The sequence below is a fragment of the Pristiophorus japonicus genome, unplaced genomic scaffold (assembly GCF_044704955.1).
Source record: "Pristiophorus japonicus isolate sPriJap1 unplaced genomic scaffold, sPriJap1.hap1 HAP1_SCAFFOLD_1549, whole genome shotgun sequence".
Lineage (NCBI taxonomy): Eukaryota > Metazoa > Chordata > Chondrichthyes > Pristiophoridae > Pristiophorus > Pristiophorus japonicus.
In genome coordinates, this window is record NW_027251227.1 from 17,921 (window position 1) to 39,128 (window position 21,208).

Genomic DNA, 21,208 nt, shown 5'->3' on the forward strand with positions numbered 1-21,208 from the left:
GGTTTCTGCAGCAGTTACAGCTGCGAAGCTGGAGAAACTCGGCCTCTGTGATAAACAGACTCAGATTATGGGGCAACTTTGCGTCTTGTTCAAATGGAGCGGGTGAAATTTACGTGAATCAGGGCCCTGTTACACATGTTGGCCCGACCTGGTTGGAGCAGCCCCGATTCCCTATAAAGTGAGTTTAAAACTTTTCTTTGCAAAGCCAGGAGGAGTAGGAGTGTTGGCCTCTCCTGTCCAGACTTCCCCAGAACCCCCATTGGCCCCTCAACCATCCCACACTTACCTTGGCTCAGTAAGCCACCGTTTGCCGCCTATAGCCGGGATGTTGGCCAGCGACATTTAATGAGGCCTGGGTGTTAAAATGGCTACCGATCCTGGTTGGGCCAACTGCTTGCGGGGCCATTTTCCTGTCCGGGAATTAAAATTCCCATGTCTGTTAACACATGTGATGATGTCTGTGAGAGTGTGTAAGAAGGAATGAGTGTGAAAGGGCTGCCTGATTGAGTATAAGTAGTGCGAAGGTTTTCTGTCAGCATTGACCGGTCTGTGCAATGCCTGATTAGTGGCATTAGAGGGTGATATTAGTACGTGTTCATAGAACGTTACTTCTGTTCTCTCTTAGGACACCCGGCCGAGCTTCTTGGGTGCTGCTGCTATCCTCGCCCATGAGCTCGGACACAATCTGGGAATCTCACACGATACCGAATCACGGAATTGTGACTGTCCTGACAGGGATGACGGCTGCATCATGGAAGAAGCAATAGGGTGAGAATCAAAATCAAACAGTGTGACATGTCCCACATAGTCGAAGTAGGAGAAACATCTTGGCAATAGTGACCATAATATAATACACTTTAAGATGATAATTGAGAAGGACATACGTATGACGAAAACCAGGGTAGTAGATTGGAGAAAAGCTGATTTTGAACGGGCTGAGAATAGAACTTGGGAAAATAAAATGGGCAACAATATTAGCAAACAACGATGTAGAGCAGCAATGGGAAACATTTAAAACAGTGTTCAACAGAGTGCAGGAACAATATATTCCGTGAAAGGGAAAGAACAAACAAAACACGAATGAGTCACCATGAGCTGGATTAGGAATCTTTTGGATTTCGGGGTGTTAATTGCATCAGGGCATTAAAGTTAGCTCCTGAAAATAGTTTGCGCCTCCAACTGAAAGTTTCAGCGAAAATGTAAGTTGGAGGAGCGTTGGCGTTAAGTCAGGCGTTACACAACGGACTTTATGCGCCCGAGCGAAAACTTGCGGTGTTAAGAAGTTTCATTGTTGTTCAGTGCCCTGCAACATAACGTTGTATATTATGTAGTTTTATTTTGGTGGGGGGTGTTTTAGTGACTTTGTTGCAGTAAAATTTATGATTCATCGTTTGCTATTGGTGTCTTTGTGCATCATTCCAACGTTCCCCGGAGATGTGCCTTTATGGGGGCACATAGCGTGTCCAGTATTAGCTCAATCCCTCAGTTTCTCCATTTAGGAGCCGGTCTATTACAAGCTGGCCACGTGCGAGTGTTAGTCTGGCAGCATCTCCTCACTGCCTCCCCCATGGATAGGGGGGCTATCCAATGGGGGCCTCGCCAGGCTCCTTTTCATCGTCCTCCTCCTCCTGAGGTGGGCGTGCAATCCCCAGGGGCAATGCCTGGCCCCTCATGGTGGCCAAGTTGTGCAACATGCAGCTCACCACAATGAATTGGGAGACCCGTTGAGGGGAGTATTGAAGGCTGCCTCGAGAGCGGTCCAGGCATCGGTCTCTCTGTAGGCGATGACATATCTTCCTTTCGGAAGCGCAGCCTTCTCATACACTGCTCCTCAGAGAGCTGGAGGGCTGAGCGTTGGTGCCTGTAAACCTGTGGGGGGTAAGCCTTCCTCCCCGGACATCTTAGTCCTCTCATCATCTGTAGGCCGACATGGCCAAGAGTCCTTCCTCTAGCTTGACACTGCCTGGTAATAACACGGAGCATGGTACACTGGTGAACTCGTAATGTCCCCATTAAATTGTCTCACTGACGTTGTGTTATATATGTGGACTTGTATTTACTCTGTACAGCCACCAGAGGGCTCAACCCCTGGAGCCCCAAGGGATCCCACAATCCCTTGGGAGCACAGGTATTTAAGGAGGCTTCACAGGTTGGAGAGGCACTCTGGAAACCTGCAATAAAAGACTAAGGTCACACAGTGTTCAGTCTGACTCTTCCTCCATACATAACAGTAAGGGCACTGTAATGGCAGATAGAAGTGAAGTTTGCAAGTTGGAGCTTCACACAGCAATATGTGTACAACCGTTGTGGTCAATATGACCTGCCATGTAGGATCCTCATCCCTCCATTTAAAAATGCTGCCAATACTGCCTGACGTGGCCTGGGACTGCCAGGATTTTTCAAGCGTTTCCTGGGGCAAGTGTTAAATGAGGCGTTAAGGCCGAATGTTCCATCCGGGGCGCGAGCGCAGCGTTGCACGATGATTGACGTTATCACCACACTAAAAACGGAGGGCGGGACAGTACGTTTTTGCGCCGGTGCAAACCAACAGCTGTATCTTCCGGCTGGGTGGCCAATCCTGAAAGCCCGGCATAACGCCCAAAAACGGCTTTTAGCCGGGGTGCTAACCGAGGCACAAATGAGCCGAAAATCAGCCCTATTGATGAATAAAGCCATACGGGAAGAAGTGAGGGTAAGGAAAGGGGCATACATTAAGTACATAGACACAGGGGAGTGCATGAAAAGGGAGAATATGAAAAGATTTGGAGAGAAGTCCAAAAAACAATTAGGAAGGCAGAGAGAACTATGAAATTAAATTATCAAGGAACATAAAACAAAATAGTAAAATATTTTACAGGCACATCAGTAAAAAAAGGAAGGTTGGGATGGAATAGGGCCATGAGGGGATAGACCGGATAATATCACAGGTAACGACAGAGAGATGGCAGATATATTCAATCATTTTGTTTCAGTATTTACCAGGGAGATAGAACAGGTGGACAGGACATTGGATGATGAGGTTAGTAATAAGATAAGTACATTTCAAATAAAAAGAGGGGATATATTAAATAAACTAAGTAAACTCAAAGAGGATAAAACCCTTGGTCCAGACGGATTGCATCCACGCCTTTTAAAAGAATCTAGTGAAGAGTTAGCAGGGGCATTACTACATATTTAATCATTCGTTAGAAAAAGGCGTAATGCCAGAGGACTGGCGGATAGCTAACATAATACTTATATTTAAGAAAGGGGATAGAACATGTCCAGGGAATTCATCATCATCGGCAGTCCCTAGAAATCGAGGAAGACTTGCTTCCACTCTAAAAGTGAGTTCTCAGGTGACTGAACAGTCCAATACAGGAGTTACAGTCCCTGTCACAGGTGGGACAGACAGTGGTTGAGGGAAGGATGGGTGGGACTGGTTTGCCGCACACTCCTTCCGCTGCCTGCGCTTGGTTTCTGCATGCTCTCGGTGACGAGACTCGAGGTGCTCAGCGCCCTCCCGGATGCACTTCCTCCACTTAGGGCGGTCTTTGGCTAGGGACTCCCAGGTGTCAGTGGGGATGTTGCACTTTATCAAGGAGGCTTTGAGGGTGTCCTTGTAACGTTTCCTCTGCCCACCTGGGGCTTGCTTGCCGTTTAGGAGTTCCGAGTAGAGCGCATGTTTTGGGAGTGTTGTGTCCGGCATGCGGACAATGTGGCCTACCCAACGAAACTGGTCAGTGCTTTGATGCTGGGGATATTGGCTTGATCGAGAACACTGACATTGGTGCATGCGTCCCACCAGGGGATTTGCAGGATCTTGCGGAGGCATCGTTGGTGGTATTTCTCCAGCGATTTGAGGTGTCTACTGTATATGGTCCACATCTCTGAGCCATACAGGAGGGCGGGTATTACTACAGCCCTGTAGACCATGAGCTTGGTGCCAGATTTGAGGGCCTGATCTTCGAACACTCTCTTCCTCTTGTGGCTGAAGGCTACGCTGGCGCACTAGAGGCGGTGTTGAACCTCGTCATTGATATCTGCTCTTACTGATAATTCGCTCCCGAGGTATGGCAAGTGGTCCACGTTGTCCAGGGCCGCACCGTGGATATTGATGACTGGGGGGCAGTGCTGTGTGGCGTGGTCAGGTTGGTGGAGGATCTTTGTCTTACAGATGTTTAGTGTAAGGCCCATGCTCTCGTACGTCTCAGTGAAGATGTTGACTTGGAGTTCAGCCTCTGAATGTGCGCAGACGCAAGCATCATCCGTGTACTGTAGTTCGATGACAGAGGATGGGACGGTCTTAGATCTGGCCTGGAGGTAACGAAGGTTGAATGGGTTCCCACTGGTTCTGCAGTTTAGTTCCACTTGAGTGTGAGCGAGGAAGATCGAGAAGAGGGTTGGCGTGATAACGCAGCCCTGATTGGATCTGTGATGGATCCGTTGGTCATGATCATGGCTTGCATGCTATCGTGGAGCAGGTAGAGGATGGCGACAAACTTTTGGTGGCAGCCAAAAACGGGAGTTCGCTCCATAGTCCCTTGTGGTTAACAATGTCAAAGAAGGCCATGTACAAGGGTTGGTGCTGTTCCCTACATTTCTCTTGCAGTTGTCGCGCCGTAAAGATCATGTCTGTTGTGGCCCGTAGGGGATGAAATCCGCACTGTGACTCCGGGAGGAGCTGCTCAGCCACAGGGAGAAGACGGTTGAGGAGGATTCTAGCGATGATTTTCCCAGTGGCTGATAACAGGAAGATTCCTCTGTAGTTGCCGCAGTCGGACTTGTCCCCTTTTTTAAAGATGGTCATGATTACTGGATCTCAGATCTCCCAGCATGCTCTCCTCCTCCCATTTGAGAGAGATGAGGTCGTGTATTCATGCCAGTCGTGCCTCTCCGCCATACTTTAGTGCCTCAGCAGGGATTCCATCCGCTCCTGTAGCCTTGCTGTTCTTATCATGTATGTAACCTCTATGTAACACCACTGCAATACTGTATATACTTAAGCAATGCACACCTTGACCACAGGGGGTGAACTTGTGGGAGACACTCCTCACCTGGTCATCCAGGTATATAAAGGGAGGTCCCACACAGGGTCATCACTTCTTGGTCCTGTGAATAAAGGTTTAGGTCACAGAGTGACCTTGTCCGTAGAATGTGCCTCGTGTGGGTTTTGTGCCATTGAGAAAGGACATTACATTGGTGACGAGAAACGGGAATCAACGACCCATGAGAATGGCCACCGGTAGCACAGAGGAACGGTACTGTGTTGGTGAGGACTGGATGATTTCATTGAGAGGCTCCAGCAGAGTTTTGTCACGAAGGACTGGCTGGGAGACGAAGGGCCCATCTGCTGACCAGCTGCTGACCTAAGACTTACGCGCTCATGAAAGACCTGCTAGCACCCGAAAAGCCGGCGGACAAAACTTTGAGGAGCTCAGCAAACTAATCGGTGAGCACCTCAAACCGGCGAGCAGTATACACATGGCCCGACACAGATTTTATACCCACTGACGTGGAGAAGGACAGAGCATACCTGACTTTGTTGCGGACCTCTGATGTTTGGCCAGCCTCTATAAGTTCACAGACACCTGCAGGGGGGAGATGTTAAGGGACTTCTTTATTGAGGGCATCGGTCACATGCCGATTTTCCAAAAGTTAATTGAGACCAAGGACTTGACTTTGGAAATGGCGGCGTTGATGGCTCAGACTTTCATAGCGGGGGAGAAGGAAACCAAAATAATATACGCGCGCAATTCTGCCTCTAACGCGGCGGGGGATCAGGGAGTCAATCTCATAAATGCGACTCAGAGCCCCGCAGGCAGGCAAGGGCAGTTTGACACACCCCAGGCAGCAATAGACCCCAGAATAGGTTTTCAACAGAGACAATGGCAGGCTGAATGGACATTTACACCCCCCCAGTTGACAATGCGGCCCGGGATGGGGCCATTGACACCCACTAACAGGGTGCTCAAGAGCAGTCAAAGGGACAATCAGCGAGGAATGCCGGGTCTTAGCTCCTTTGTTCACAACAATGGGAATCTCAGCTCATGCTGGAGGTGTGGGGGCAAACATGCTGCCAGGACTTGCAGGTTTCAACAATTTGTCTGCAGAAATTGCAACCTCAGTGGCCATTTAGCCAGAATGTGTAGGAAGCCTGTAACCAGGCTAATTTACGAGGCGGATGGACCAGAAGGAGGGTCTGTGAGGCAGGATGACTCTTGGGGCAAATCAATGGACGCTGAAGTTCAGCGGGTTCATGTGGCAAACATTCGCAGCTCATATACCAAAACACCACCAATGATGATGAAGATTTTATTAAACGGCATCCCTGTACACATGGAGCTGGACACGGGGGCCAGCCAGTCACTCATGAGCGTTCAACAATTCGAAAAGCTGTGGCCACTCAAAACCAGTAGAATGCATTGAGACGCAATTACGGACATACACCAAATAAATCATTCCAGTGCTAGGCAGTGCAATGTTGGCTGTCACACACAATGGATCGGTGAACCGGCTGCTGCTCTGGATTGTCCCGGGCAATGGTCCCGCACTGTTGGGGAGGAGCTGGTTAGCTGAGATGAACTGGAAATGGGGGGATGTTCACGCCATGTCATCTGTGGAGCGAAGTTCATGCTCACAAGTCCTACAACAATTTGAGTCACTATTCCAACCTGGCGTCGGGACATTCAAAGGTACCAAAGTAGTGATACGCATCACCCCGGATGCCAGACCAGTGCACCACAAAGCCAGAGCTGTGTCGTATGTGATGCGGGAGAAAATTGAGAGCGAGTTGGACTGGTTGCTGAGAGAGGGCATCATCTCGCCCATTGAATTTAGTGACTGGGCGAGCCCCATCGTTCCCGTCCTAAAAGCGGATGGTTCTGTCAGGATCTGTGGCGACGACAAGGCCACTATCAATCGGGTGTCCCTAAAAGACCAATACCCGCTCCCGAGAGCGGAGGACCTTTTTGCCACGCTGGCAGGCGGCAAGCTGTTCACCAAGTTGGACCTCACTTCAGCCGACATGACCCAAGAACTGGCCGATGAATCTAAACTACAGACCACCATCACCACGCACAAGGGACTGTTTGTTTACAACAGGTGTCTGTTTGGCATTCGATCAGCGGCCGCGATTTTTCAAAGAAACATGGAAAGCCTGTTCAAATCCGTCCTAGAACGATCGTATTTCGGGACGACATCCTCATCACGGGTCGTGACACCGAGGAACACCTCCACAACCTGGAGGAGGTGCTACGCCGACTGGACCGGGTAGGCCTGCGACTCAAGAAGTCTAAATGTGTGTTTTTCGCTCCTGAGGTTGAGTTCCTGGGCAGGAGGGTTGCTGCAGATGGGATTCGAATCCAAAACAGAGGCGATTCGACGAACGCCCAGGCCCGGCAACACATCGGAGTTGTGTCATTTCTGGGACCCTTGAACTATTTTGGGAACTTTCTGCTGAACTTGAGCACATTGTTGGAGCCGCTTCACGTGCTCCTGCGTAAGGGTTGTGATTGGTTTTGGGGGGACTGTCAAGAATGGGCTTTCAATCGGGCACGGAACCTACTTTGTTCAAATAAGATATTGACCCTGTACGACCTTGTAAGAAATTGGTTCTGACATGTAATGCATCATCCTATGGGGCTGCGTGTGTGTTGCAGCAGGGCAATACTGAGGGCCAACGACAACCTGTGGCTTATGCCTCCAGGTCACACTCTCAAGCAGAACGGGGATATAGGATGGTTGAGAAGGAAACACTCGCATGTGTCCATGGTGTAAAAAAAATGCATCAGGACCTTTTTGGCAGGGAGTTCAAATTAGAAACGGACCACAAGCCGTTAACATCCCTGTTGTCAGACAGCAAGGCTGTCAATGCCAACGCGTCAGCTCACATACAGCGATGGGCTCTCACGCTGGCTGCGTATGACTAACGCGCTCAGCAGGCTTCCACTGGCCACCACCGAGGGGGCAGCGGAGCAAAGCGCTGAGATGGTCATGGCTGTCGATGCCTTTGACCGCGCAGGCTCCCCCATCACAGCCCGCCAGATCAAAATCTGGACCAACAGAGATCCCCGCCTATCCTTGATTAAGAAATGTGTCCTGACTGGGGATTAGACGCCAGCACACGGAGCATGCCCTGAGGAGGTCAGACCATTCCACAGACGGATGGATGAACTCTCCATCCAAGCCGACTGCCTACTATGGGGAAGCCGGGTACTCATGCCCCAGAGGGGCAGGGAAGCATTCATCAGGGAACTCCACAGCGAGCACTCAGACATTGTGCTGATGAAGGCCATTGCCCGGTCACACGTTTGGTGGCCGGGAATTGATTCAGACCTGGAACACTGTGTTCGCAGGTGCACGACGTGTGCCCAGCTGGGTAATGCCCCCAGGGAAGCCCCACTTAGCCCGTGGCCCTGGCTCACCAGGCCATGGTCACGTATTCACGTAGACCACGCGGGCCCGTTCATGGGAAAAATGTTTCTCATTGTGGTTGATGCGTACTTGAAATGGATCGAGTGCATGATATTGAATTCGTGCACGACATCCACCACTGTGGAGAGTCTGCGTGCGGTCTTTGCGACCCACGGCTTGCCGGACATCCTTGTTAGCGATAATGGCCCATGTTTCACGAGCTACTAATTCCGGGAGTTCACGTCGGGTAATGGCATTAACCATGTCAGGACAGCACCGTTCAAGCCGGCCTCCACTGGCCAGGCGGAACGTGCGGTCCAAATCATAAAACAAGGCATGCTCAGGATTCAAAGTCCCTCCCTTCAATACCGCCTATTGCGTCTCCTGCTGGCCTACAGGTCCCGACCGCACTCGCTCACGGGGGTCCCGCCTGCTGAGGTACTTATGAAACAAACACTCAAAACTCGGTTGTCCCTCATTCACCTAGTCCTGTCCGACATTGTTGAGGGGAAGCACCAGTCTCAAAATGAGTGCCATGACCGAAATTCAAGGGGGAGATGTATAGAAATTGATGACCCCGTGTATTTGTCCTCAATCACGCCGTGGGGCCCAAATGGCTCGAGGGTACTGTAATAGACAAAGAGGGGAATAGGATCATCGTGGTAAAACTTAACAATGGGCAGATATGCCGCAAGCATCTGGACCAAGTTAAAAAAAGGTTCAGCATGGACACTGAGGGACCTGAGGAAGATCATGAGATGTTATTCACACCACCGCCAGTGAATGAGCAACAAGAACATTCAGCAGCATGCACAGTCCCTGCGGTCAGCCCGGACAGGCCGGAATAACCACAGGGGACAGACACGCATACCAAGGCTCAACAACCAGAACCCCAACTGTGGCGCTCCACGAGAGAGCACAGACCACCCGAGAGACTTAACCTGTGATCCCAATAAGACTATGGGCCACTGTACAGCAAAATTCTAAAAGGACAGAGGGTGTTAAAAAAACAAGCTTGAAGACTTTGTGTCTTAATGCAAGGAGTATCCGTAATAAGGTGGATGAATTAACTGTGCAAATAGATGTTAACAAATATGATGTAATTGGGATTACGGAGACATGGCTCCAGGATGATCAGGGCTGGGAACTCAACATCCAGGGGTATTCAACATTCAGGAAGGATAGAATAAAGGGAAAAGGAGGTGGGGTAGCATTGCTGGTTAAAGAGGAGATTAATGCAATAGTTAGGAAGGACATTAGCTTGCATGATGTGGAATCTATATGGGTAGAACTGCAGAACACCAAAGGGCAAAAAACGTTAGTGGGAGTTGTGTACAGACCTCCAAACAGTAGTAGTGATGTTGGGGAGGGCATCAAACAGGAAATTAGGGGTGCATGCAATAAGGGTGAAGCAGTTATAATGGGTGACTTAATATGCATATAGATTGGGCTAACCAAACTGGAAGCAATACGGTGAAGGAGGATTTCCTGGAGTGCATAAGGGATGGTTTTCTAGACCAATATATCGAGGAACCAACTAGGGGGGAGGCCATCTTAGACTGGGTGTTGTGTAATGAGAGAGGATTAATTAGCAATCTCGTTGTGTGAGGCCCCTTGGGGAAGAGTGACCATAATATGGTGGAATTCTGCATTAGGATGGAGAATGAAACAGTTAATTCAGAGACCATGGTCCTGAACTTAAAGAAGGGTAAATTTGAAGGTATGAGGCGTGAATTGGCTAGGATAGATTGGCGAATGATACTTAAGGGGTTGACTGTGGATGGGCAATGGCAGACATTTAGAGACCGCATGGATGAACTACAACAATTGTACATTCCTGTCTGGCGTAAAAATAAAAAAGGGAAGGTGGCTCAACCGTGGCTATCAAGGGAAATCAGGGATAGTATTAAAGCCAAGGAAGTGGCATACAAATTGGCCAGAAATAGCAGCGAACCCGGGGACTGGGAGAAATTTAGAACTCAGCAGAGGAGGACAAAGGGTTTGATTAGGGCAGGGAAAATGGAGTACGAGAAGAAGCTTGCAGGGAACATTAAGACGGATTGCAAAAGTTTCTATAGATATGTAAAGAGAAAAAGGTTAGTAAAGACAAACGTAGGTCCCCTGCAGTCAGAATCAGGGGAAGTCATAACGGGGAACAAAGAAATGGCGGACCAATTGAACAAGTACTTTGGTTCGGTATTCACTAAGGAGGACACAAACAACCTTCCGGATATAAAAGGGGTCAGAGGGTCTAGTAAGGGGGAGGAACTGAGGGAAATCCTTATTCGTCGGGAAATTGTGTTGGGGAAATTGATGGGATTGAAGGCCGATAAATCCCCATGGCCTGATGGACTGCATCCCAGAGTACTTAAGGAGGTGGCCTTAGAAATAGCGGATGCATTGACAATCATTTTCCAACATTCCATTGACTCTGGATCAGTTCCTATGGAGTGGAGGGTAGCCAATGTAACCCCACTTTTTAAAAAAGGAGGGAGAGAGAAAACAGGGAATTATGGACCGGTCAGCCTGACATCGGTAGTGGGTAAAATGATGGAATCAATTATTAAGGATGTCATAGCAGCGCATTTGGAAACAGGTGACATGATAGGTCCAAGTCAGCATGGATTTGTGAAAGGGAAATCATGCTTGACAAATCTTCTGGAATTTTTTGAGGATGTTTCCAGTAGAGTGGACAAGGGAGAACCAGTTGATGTGGTATATTTGGACTTTCAGAAGGCTTTCGACAAGGTCCCACACAAGAGATTAATGTGCAAAGTTAAAGCACATGGGATTGGGGGTAGTGTGCTGACATGGATTGAGAACTGGTTGTCAGACAGGAAGCAAAGAGTAGGAGTAAATGGGTACTTTTCAGAATGGCAGGCAGTGACTAGTGGGGTACCGCAAGGTTCTGTGCTGGGGCCCCAGCTGTTTACATTGTACATTAATGATTTGGACGAGGGAATTAAATGTTGTATCTCCAAATTTGCGGATGACACTAAGTTGGGTGGCAATGTGAGCTGTGAGGAGGATTCTATGAGGCTGCAGAGCGACTTGGATAGGTTAGGTGAGTGGGCAAATGCATGGCAGATGAAGTATAATGTGGATAAATGTGAGGTTATTCACTTTGGTGGTAAAAACAGAGAGATAGACTATTATCTGAATGGTGACAGATTAGGAAAAGGGGAGGTGCAACGAGACCTGGGTGTCATGGTACATCAGTCATTGAAGGTTGGCATGCAGGTACAGCAGGCGGTTAAGAAAGCAAATGGCATGTTGGCCTTCATAGCAAGAGAATTTGAGTACAGGGGCAGGGAGGTGTTGCTACAGTTGTACAGGGCCTTGGTGAGGCCACACCTGGAATATTGTGTACAGTTTTGGTCTCCTAACCTGAGGAAGGACATTCTTGCTATTGAGGGAGTGCAGCGAAGGTTCACCAGACTGATTCCCGGGATGGCGGGACTGACATATCAAGAAAGACTGGATCAACTGGGCATGTATTCACTGGAGTTCAGAAGAATGAGAGGGGATCTCATAGAAACGTTTAAAATTCTGATGGGTTTAGACAGGTTAGATGCAGGAAGAATGTTCCCAATGTTGGGGAAGTCCAGAACCAGGGGTCACAGTCTAAGGATAAGGGGTAAGCCATTTAGGACCGAGATGAGGATAAACTTCTTCACCCAGAGAGTGGTGAACCTGTGGAATTCTCTACCACAGAAAGTTGTTGAGGCCAATTCACTAAATATATTCAAAAAGGAGTTAGATGTAGTCCTTACTACTAGGGGGATCAAGGGGTATGGCGAGAAAGCAGGAATGGGGTACTGAAGTTGCATGTTCAGCCATGAACTCATTGAATGGCGGTGCAGGCTCGAAGGGCTGAATGGCCTGCTCCTGCACCTATTTTCTATGTTTCTATGTTTCAATGAGGGGGGGGGAGGCGATGTCATGTATGTAACCTCTATGTAACACCACTGCAATACTATATATACTTAAGCAATGCACACCTTGACCACAGGAGGTGAACGTGTGGGAGACACTCCTTACCTGGCCATCCAGGTATATAAAGGGAGGTCCCACGCAGGGTCATCACTTCTTGGTCCTGTGAATAAAGGTTCAGGTCACAGAGTGACCTTGTCCATAGAATGCGCCTCGTGTGGGTTTTGTGCCATTGAGAAAGGACATTACAGTTCTTGAGCTGGCGGGTGGCCCTTTCTACCTCGTGCAGGCCTGGGGTTTTGCTGAGATGGTGGCGGGTAGCATGCTGCAGGATGGAGTCGAGGAAACTCGTGTCAAAGGCAGACTCTCGGTTAAGGAGATCTTCGAAGTGCTCCTTCCAGCGGGTCTCTACTGCCTTGGTGTCCCTGATGAGTGTCTCCCCATTGTTAGTCAGCAGAGGGGTGGGGCCTTGGATGTTTGGGCTGTAGATGGCCTTAACTGCAGTGAAGAATCCTCGCACATCATGGCTGTCGGCCAGCTGCTGAATCTCCTGTGCTTTCTCCACCCACCACCTGTTCTTTAGGTCCCGGGTTTTTTGTTGGACCTCGGCCTTAAACCTGTAATGTTGCTTTGCTGCTCCCGAATTGGATTGTTTTAGGCTCAGAAATGCCCTGCGCTTGTGGTTTATTAGCTCTTGGATCTCCAGGTCATTCTCATCAAACCAGTCCTGATGTTTCCTGGTTGAGTGACCGAGCGGGGAATTATAGACCAGTCAGCTTATCATCAGTGGTCGGAAAAATAATGGAATCCCGACAAAAGGAGAAAATTGAAGAACATCTAGAAACCAAAAATATAATAACAAATGATCAGCATGGATTTCAAAAGGGAGAATCTTGCTTGCCCAACCTCATTGAATTTGTTGAAGAGGTTAAAGAGAGAGTAGATAAGAGTAAGGCAGTCGATGTAATTTATCTCGATATTCAAAAGGCCTTTGATAAGGTACCCCCATAATAGACTGATGAACAAGGTCAGAGAATGTGGAGTCAGGGAACAAGTAGCAGAATGGATCGCTAGCTGACTTCAAGACAGAAAGCAGAGAGTGGGGGTAAAGGGCAGCTATTCACAGGGGCAGAAGATGGGTGGTGGTGTTCCACAAGGAGCAGTGCTGGGACCAGTGTTGTTTATATTAATGATTTAGAACCAAATACACAATTTCTAAATTTGCGGATGACACCAAATTACTGCAACAAGGACTGCAACAAATTACAGGAGGTCATTAAATAACTTGCAGAATGGGCATATAATTAGCAAATGAAGTTCAACACAGATAAATGTGAGGTATTGCTTTTTGGCAGGAAGAGTAGGGAGTTCACGTATTATTTGGAGGGTGGAGTCTGGGTGGGGTAGAGGAACAAAGGGATCTCGGGAACAAATACACAAATCACTAAACGTTATGACACAGGTTAGCAAGGCCGTAAAAAGCAAACCAAGCACTAGGGTTTATTTCTAGAGGGATAGAATTAGTTCATAGTTTAGTTCATAGTCAGATAACTAGAGGCATGGCAGGGCAGCTCAGTGCCGTGGAATTCTCATCCTGTGCCATGTGGGAAGTCCTGAACCCTTCGCATAGCCTGGATGACCATATGTACATGCAGCAACTCGAGCATCTGGGGGGGCTAATAAGACAACGGAATACACATTATAGGGTAGGACACTGAGGACACTATGAAGGACACGCCTTCTTGAATCGGCCATTTCAGAGGGTTGTTAAGGGTCAAGCACGTTGCTGTGGGTCTGGAGTCACACTTAGGCCAGACCGGTAAGGTCGGCAGATTTCCTTCCCTAAAGGACATGAACCAGGTGGGTTTTTACAGAAATCCGATAGTTTCATGGTCACCATTACTGACACTGGCTTTTGATTCCATTTATTTAATGAACTGAATTTAAATTCTCCAGATGTTGTGGTGGGATCTGAACTCATGTCCGGATCATTGGTCCAGGCCTCTGGGTTACTGGTCCTGTAACGTCACCACTGTGCTACCACTCCCATTCTGGGGTGTTGGGCCCAGCTCGGGGGAAGGGACACAAGATGGGGCTTGCTTCCTTCTCTTTGTTGTTTCATACAATCAGAAATTTACAGCCTGGAAGGAGGCCATTCGGCCCATCGTGTCCACACCGGCCGACAAAGAGCTATCCAGCCTAATCCCACTGTCCAGCTCTTGGTCCGTGGCCATGTAGGATACAAGACTTCAGGTGTACATCCAGGTACTGTTTAAATGTGGTGAGGGTTTCTGCCTCTACCACCCTTTCAGGCCGTGAGTTCCAGACCCCCACCACCCTCTGGGTGAAGACATCTCCCTCAAATCCCCTCGAAACCTCCCCCCAATTACTTTAAATCTATGTCCCCTGGTTATTGATCCCTCTGCCAAGGGAAACAGGGTCTTCCTATCCACTCTATCCAGACCCCTCATAATTTTATACACCTCAATCAGGTCTCCCCTCAGCCTCCTCTGTTCCAAAGAAAACAGACCCAGCATATCTAATCTTTCCTCATCGCTAAATTTCTCCACTCCCGGCAACATTCTTGTAAATCTCCTCTGTACCCTCTCCAGTGCAGTCACATCCTTCCTGTAATGTGCTGACCAGAACTACACACAGTACTCCAGCTGCGGCCTAACCAGTGTTTTATACAGTTCAAAGCATAATGTCCTTGCTCTTGTATTCCATGCCTCAGCTAATAAAGGCAAGTATTCCAAATGCCTTCTTAACCACATTATCTACCTGGCCTGCTATCTTCAGGGATCTGTGGACCTGCACTTCCAGGTTCCTTTGTTCCTCTACACTTTTCAATGTGTATTCCCTTGCCTTGTTAGACCTCCCCAAATACATTACCTCACACTTCTCTGGATTGAATTCCATTTGCCACTGTTCTGCCCACCTGACCGGTACATCGATATCTTCCTGCAGTCCGCAGCTTTCTTCTTCATTATCAACCACACGGCCAATTTTTGTATCATCTGCAAACTTCTTAATCATACCCCCAACATTTAAGGCCAAATCATTGATATATACAAAAAGCAAGGGACCCAGTACTGAGCCCTGTGGAACCCCACTGGATACAGCCTTCCAGTCACAAAAACACCATTAACCATTACCCTTTGCTTCCTGCCTCTGAGCCAATTTTGGATCCAACTTGTCACTATGCCCTGGATCCCATGAGCTTTTACTTTCATGACCAGTCTGCCATATGGGACCTTATCAAAAGCTTTGCTAAAGTCCATATACACTACATCGTACACACTGCCCTCATCGACCCTCCTGGTTACCTCCTCAAAACATTCAATCAAATTAGTCAGACACGACCTTCCCTCAACAAATCCATGCTGACTGTCCCTGATTAATTCATGTCTTTCCAAATGGAGATTTATCCTGACCCTCAGGATTTTTTCCAACAATTTTCCCACCACCGAGGTTAGGCTGACTGGCCTGTAATTACTTGGACTATCCCTTTCTCCCTTCTTATACTCACCCTTTGACACCGTTGTGTATCCTTATTTTTAGTTTCGACTTACCAAAGCAGTTCAGCAGCTGCAGCCGAAAGGATTTGATGACAAGCCTGGGCTATGGTTTCGGGATGTGTCTCTACAACGTTCCAAGACCAGACATGCTGGTTGGGGGCACCACATGTGGCAACCTGTACGTGGAGAAAGGCGAGGAGTGTGACTGTGGCTTGCCGGAGGTAGGGAGGAGCCAGATGACTCTGGTGATGTGGACCTACAGGTGACATCTTTATAGCTGATGGGAATCCTGAATATCGTGGCAAACCATAAACTTGTATTTCCTATAGAACAGTGGCTCCGTGTACATATAGGATTGGTTCCAAATTGAATTACTGTGATGATTTAGATTAGTTTGGACTGCCCATTTTGCTTTTACCAACACAAGCCTTGACGTGATAGTTTGTGACTTCAGTGCAGGAACACTTAGGCCCCGATATTAATGCAAAGAGTGAGGGAGGAATTGTGTGCACCAAACTGGGTAGGAAACTTAGCCAGTACGATTCCCTGACTTAAACATAGAAAACATAGAAAAACATAGAAAATAGGTGCAGGAGTAGGCCATTCGACCCTTTGAGCCTGCACCACCATTCAATGAGTTCATGGCTGAACATGCAACTTCAGTACCCCATTCCTGCTTTCTCGCCATACCCCTTGATCCCCCTAGTAGTAAGGACTTCATCTAACTAATTTTTGAATATATTTAGTGAATTGGCCTCAACAACTTTCTGTGGTAGAGAATTCCACAGGTTCACCACTCTCTGGGTGAAGAAGTTTCTCCTCATCTCGGTCCTAAATGGCTTACCCCTTATCCTTAGACTGTGACCCCTGGTTCTGGACTTCCCCAACATTGGGAACATTCTTCCTGCATCTAACCTGTCTAAACCCGTCAGAATTTTAAACGTTTCTATGAGATCCCCTCTCATTCTTCTGAACTCCAGTGAATACAAGCCCAGTTGATCCAGTCTTTCTTGATATGTCAGTCCCGCCATCCCGGGAATCAGTCTGGTGAACCTTCGCTGCACTCCTTCAATAGCAAGAATGTCCTTCCTCAAGTTAGGAGACCAAAACTGTACACAATACTCCAGGTGTGGCCTCACCAAGGCCCTGTACAACTGTAGTAACACCTCCGTGCCCCTGTACTCAAATCCCCTCGCTATGAAGGCCAACATGCCATTTGCTTTCTTAACCGCCTGCTGTACCTGCATGCCAACCTTCAATGACTGATGTACCACGACACCCAGGTCTCGTTGCACCTCCCCTTTTCCTAATCTGTCACCATTCAGATAATAGTCTGTCTCTCTGTTTTTACCACCAAAGTGGATAAACATGATTGACTGATTAACTCTGCTGAAGCCACACAGGATGCACCATGTAGAAGCGGTAGGAAGCATACGTTAAAACAATTGTAATTCACCGAGGGTATGCACATGAATGCTTGACAAAATGATGAGCCAGATTTTACGGTCGCTGGGGTAATTAAGGATTACATCACCAGCATCCGAAGTGAATGTGACTTAAGTGCTGGGAACCCTGCTCCCAGAAGTTGCTGTCAGCCGCTGTGGAATAGAGTGCAGTGTAGAGACCCACGGATCCCAGGGGCGCACCGTGTGCGTAAATGTACCTGGAATCACGTGGGCTGCTGCTCCAATCTGTAAGTGGTTTCCCTTCGGTGTTTTTGAAGCACTCCCACGTTATAATAGTTCTAGACCTGGGAGTGATTACTGTACTGAACAGATGAATGAGTCACGGACAAATACCTCGGTCTCAACCGTCAATGCTTTATTAAAGCTACCTCAACACAGCAAATCAAATAAACACAGTGACGATGCAGTACAATCCAATACCCTGGTGTGTCTAAACCACCCCTATTGTGAAGTACCCAACGTCTACACCCTCTGCTCGGATCCACAGTGTATCCCTGAATCTGTACCAACCGGCTGGGCGTACCTATGGTCCTCGCAGCAAAACCTCCTCACTAAAACCCTTCTAAGGCTTGGTTGGGAGAACACACGACACCTCCTCACACAGTGGCTGTGATCTTAAAGGTGCGTGGGCAGGGATGATGCTCACTGATTCGCTGGCTTACTCGCTGCTTCTCCGGGTGAAAACGTGTCTCTTCTGGTTCCGTACTGTTATAGTATCCAAGTCCCAGTCTGAAGATTAACGCCACAGTTGAACAACGAGGCTGGTTGATACTTCTCTCTGTCCCAGATGGAGTGCTCGGTCCTTGTAGAGGTGAAGCAAGCGAGAGCAAAGAGAGACAGAGAGCTATGGCCATGCGGCCACCTTTTATATCCAAAGTCTGTTTGCCTTTTCTGGCCCAATAAAGTTTTCCTTGTTTCGAGGCTTCTGTCTGAGTGGCCCATGTATATTCCAGTGATGGCTGGAGATGGGGCTTCGCTTCCAACCGGTCTGGGGCTCAACGGCTTTCTGTTGTTCTGGTTTCCCATCTCTCGGGGTTATCTCATCCAGGTAATGGTTGACCACTGACCAGTTCACATTGTTTAACAATGGACCCTCCATCTTTGGCCATTACCTGTGATGAGTTGCCTTCTCTTGGCCATTGTAACTTCCCAGACCACCCCCGCCCATCAGATGTGAAAATTACCTGGGCCCCTCCCACAACAGACTGCCAGCTTTTTCTGCAATGTCCAGACATCCAACAATCCTTGGGGAGCCGATGCTTACAGAAGGTCCAGCAGGACTTGTGTATTAACATGGCTCGAGCAATGCTTTCTGCTGCTTAAAGTATTTGTTAAGAGCTGCAAGAATGACTCGTGTGCTGACATCAGAGTTATAAATGTAGAAACATGTAGAACGCACAATATTTCTTTGATATTTGTTGAGATAATCCCCAACTAAATTAACCTTTAAATCATGACAAGTAGTGGACACTATTAAAATGAGGCTCCAAAGCTCTTGAGTTAGAAATTGTTAGTCCTTCCATTTCAGTACTTCGAAAATAATTTTAATTTATGATTTTGGGGGTCTGGGTGTCTGCAGAATGCATTTTGTAAGTCAACTACACTTTCATTTTTTTTCTTTCCAGCAAAATAATTTTAAGAACCTGATAATAATGCATTCTTCAAAAATCTGTTGGCAGAGTTCTTTACCTTTCAGGCATAAAATTCTGTGTGTTGTATGTAAATGCGTTCATTTCCGGCCTTTTAAAATGACTTGCAATTGTCAGGGGGTATCCTCTTACGCTGTGCAAGCAAGTCCTGCACCTGTCTGCACCAGCCGTAAAATGTGGTGTGACCAGTTGGTGCATAGGAGAGGTGCACTGGAGGGAGGTTGGTGAACAATTAGCCAACTCTGCACCAACAATTAGGATAACAATGTAGGTGCGGATCACCTGTTAAGTCGGAACTTGACAAATCGCAAGTTCGGGATATAGCGTATGTAATCCCAAACTTGCTGTCCATTTCAAATCCTCGGGAGCCTACTATCAGCAAGGGAAGACATCAACGACGAGATCCAACACCGCCAGTGCAGCCTTTGATCGCCTGATCAAAGACCAGGCCCTCAAATCTGGCACCAAGCTCATGGTCTACAGGGCTGTAGTAATACCCGCCCTCCTGTATGGCTCAGAGACGTGAACCATGTACAGTAGACACCTCAAATCATTGTAGAAATACCACCAACGATCCCAGCAGATTGGAAAACTGCAAATGTAACACCCCTATTTAAAAAAGAAGGCAAACAAAAAGCAGGAAACATAGAAACATAGAAAATAGGTGCAGGAGTAGGCCATTCGGCCCTTCTAGCCTGCACCGCCATTCAATGAGTTCATGGCTGAACATGCAACTTCAGTACCCCATTCCTGCTTTCTCACCATACCCCTTGATCCCCCTAGTAGTAAGGACTTCATCTAACTCCTTTTTGAATATATTTAGTGAATTGGCCTCAACAGCTTTCTGTGGTAGAGAATTCCACAGGTTCACCACTCTCTGGGTGAAGAAGTTTCTCCTCATCTCGGTCCTAAATGACTTACCCCTTATCCTTAGACTGTGACCCCTGGTTCTGGACTTCCCCAACATTGGGAACATTTTTCCTGCGTCTAACCTGTCTAAACCCGTCAGAATTTTAAACGTTTCTATGAGATCCCCTCTCATTCTTCTGAACTCCAGTGAATACAAGCCCAGTTGAACCAGTCTTTCTTGAGCGAGAGAGAGAGAGAGCGAGAGAGAAGGCGAGAGAAAGAAAGAGAGAGAAAGAGAGAGAAGGCGAGAGAGAGAGAGAGAGAAGGCGACAGAGAGAGAGAGAGAGAGAGAGAAGGCAAGAGAGAGAGAGCGAGAAGGCGAGAGAGAGAGAGGTGAGACAGAGACAGAGGGAGAGAAGGTGAGACAGAGACAGAAGGTGAGAGAGAGACAGAGAGAAGGCGAGAGAGAGAGAGAGAGACTGAGAGTGGGAGAGAGAGAGAAGGCACGAGAGAGAGAGAGAGAGAGAGAACGCGAGAGAGAGAGAGAGAGAAGGCAAAAGAGAGAGAGAAGGCGAGAGAGAGAAGGCGAGAGAAACTATAGACCAGTTAGCCTAACATCTTTGGTTGAGAAAATGTTGGAGTCCATTATTAAAGAAGCTATAGCAGGACATTTGGAAAAGCATAATTCAGTCAGGCAGAGTCAGCATGGATTTATGAAGGGGAAGTCATAATTGACAAATTTGCTGGAGTTCTTTGAGGATGTAACGAACAGGGTGGATAAAGGGGAACCAGTGGATGTGGTGTATTTGGACTTCCAGAAGGCATTTGACAAGGTGCCACATAAAAGGTTACTGCACAAGATAAAAGTTCACAGGGTTGGGGGTAATATATTAGCATGGATAGAAGATTGGCTAACTAACAGAGAACAGAGAGTCGGGATAAATGGGTCATTCTCTGGTTGGCAAACTGTAACTAGTGAGGTGCCACAGGGATCAGTGCTGGGACCCCAACTATTTACAATCTATATTAACAACTTGGATGAAGGGACTGAGTGTAACGTAGCCAAATTTGCTGACGATACAAAGATGGGAGGAAAAGCAATGTGTGAGGAGGACACAAAAATCCTGCAAAAGGACATAGACAGGCTAAGTGAGTGGGCAAGAATTTGGCAGATGTGGAGTATAATGTTGGAAAGTGTGAGGTCATGCACTTTGGCAGAAAAAATAGAGGAGCAAGTTATTATTTAAATGGAGAAAGATTGCAAAGTGCTGCAGTACAGCGGGACCTGAGGGTCCTGATGTATGAAACAAAAGGTCAGTATGCAGGTACAGCAAGTGATCAGGAAGGCCAATGGTATCTTGGCCTTTATTGCAAAGGGGATGGAGTATAAAAGCAGGGA

At 47.8% G+C, this 21,208-nt stretch overlaps 1 protein-coding gene across 1 annotated transcript in view; it reads left to right on the plus strand.

The window, feature by feature from the left end:
* Positions 1 to 625: 625 nt before the first annotated feature.
* The window catches only part of LOC139242969 (disintegrin and metalloproteinase domain-containing protein 12-like), a gene marked incomplete at both ends in the record, with an annotated part of 38,675 nt that continues 18,092 nt past the window's right edge, over positions 626 to 21,208 (plus strand). The window contains 2 exons of the mRNA XM_070870599.1: positions 626 to 768; positions 15,889 to 16,066. Coding sequence (XP_070726700.1) covers positions 626 to 768; positions 15,889 to 16,066 — 321 coding nt within the window. The remainder of the gene's footprint in view (positions 769 to 15,888; positions 16,067 to 21,208) is intronic.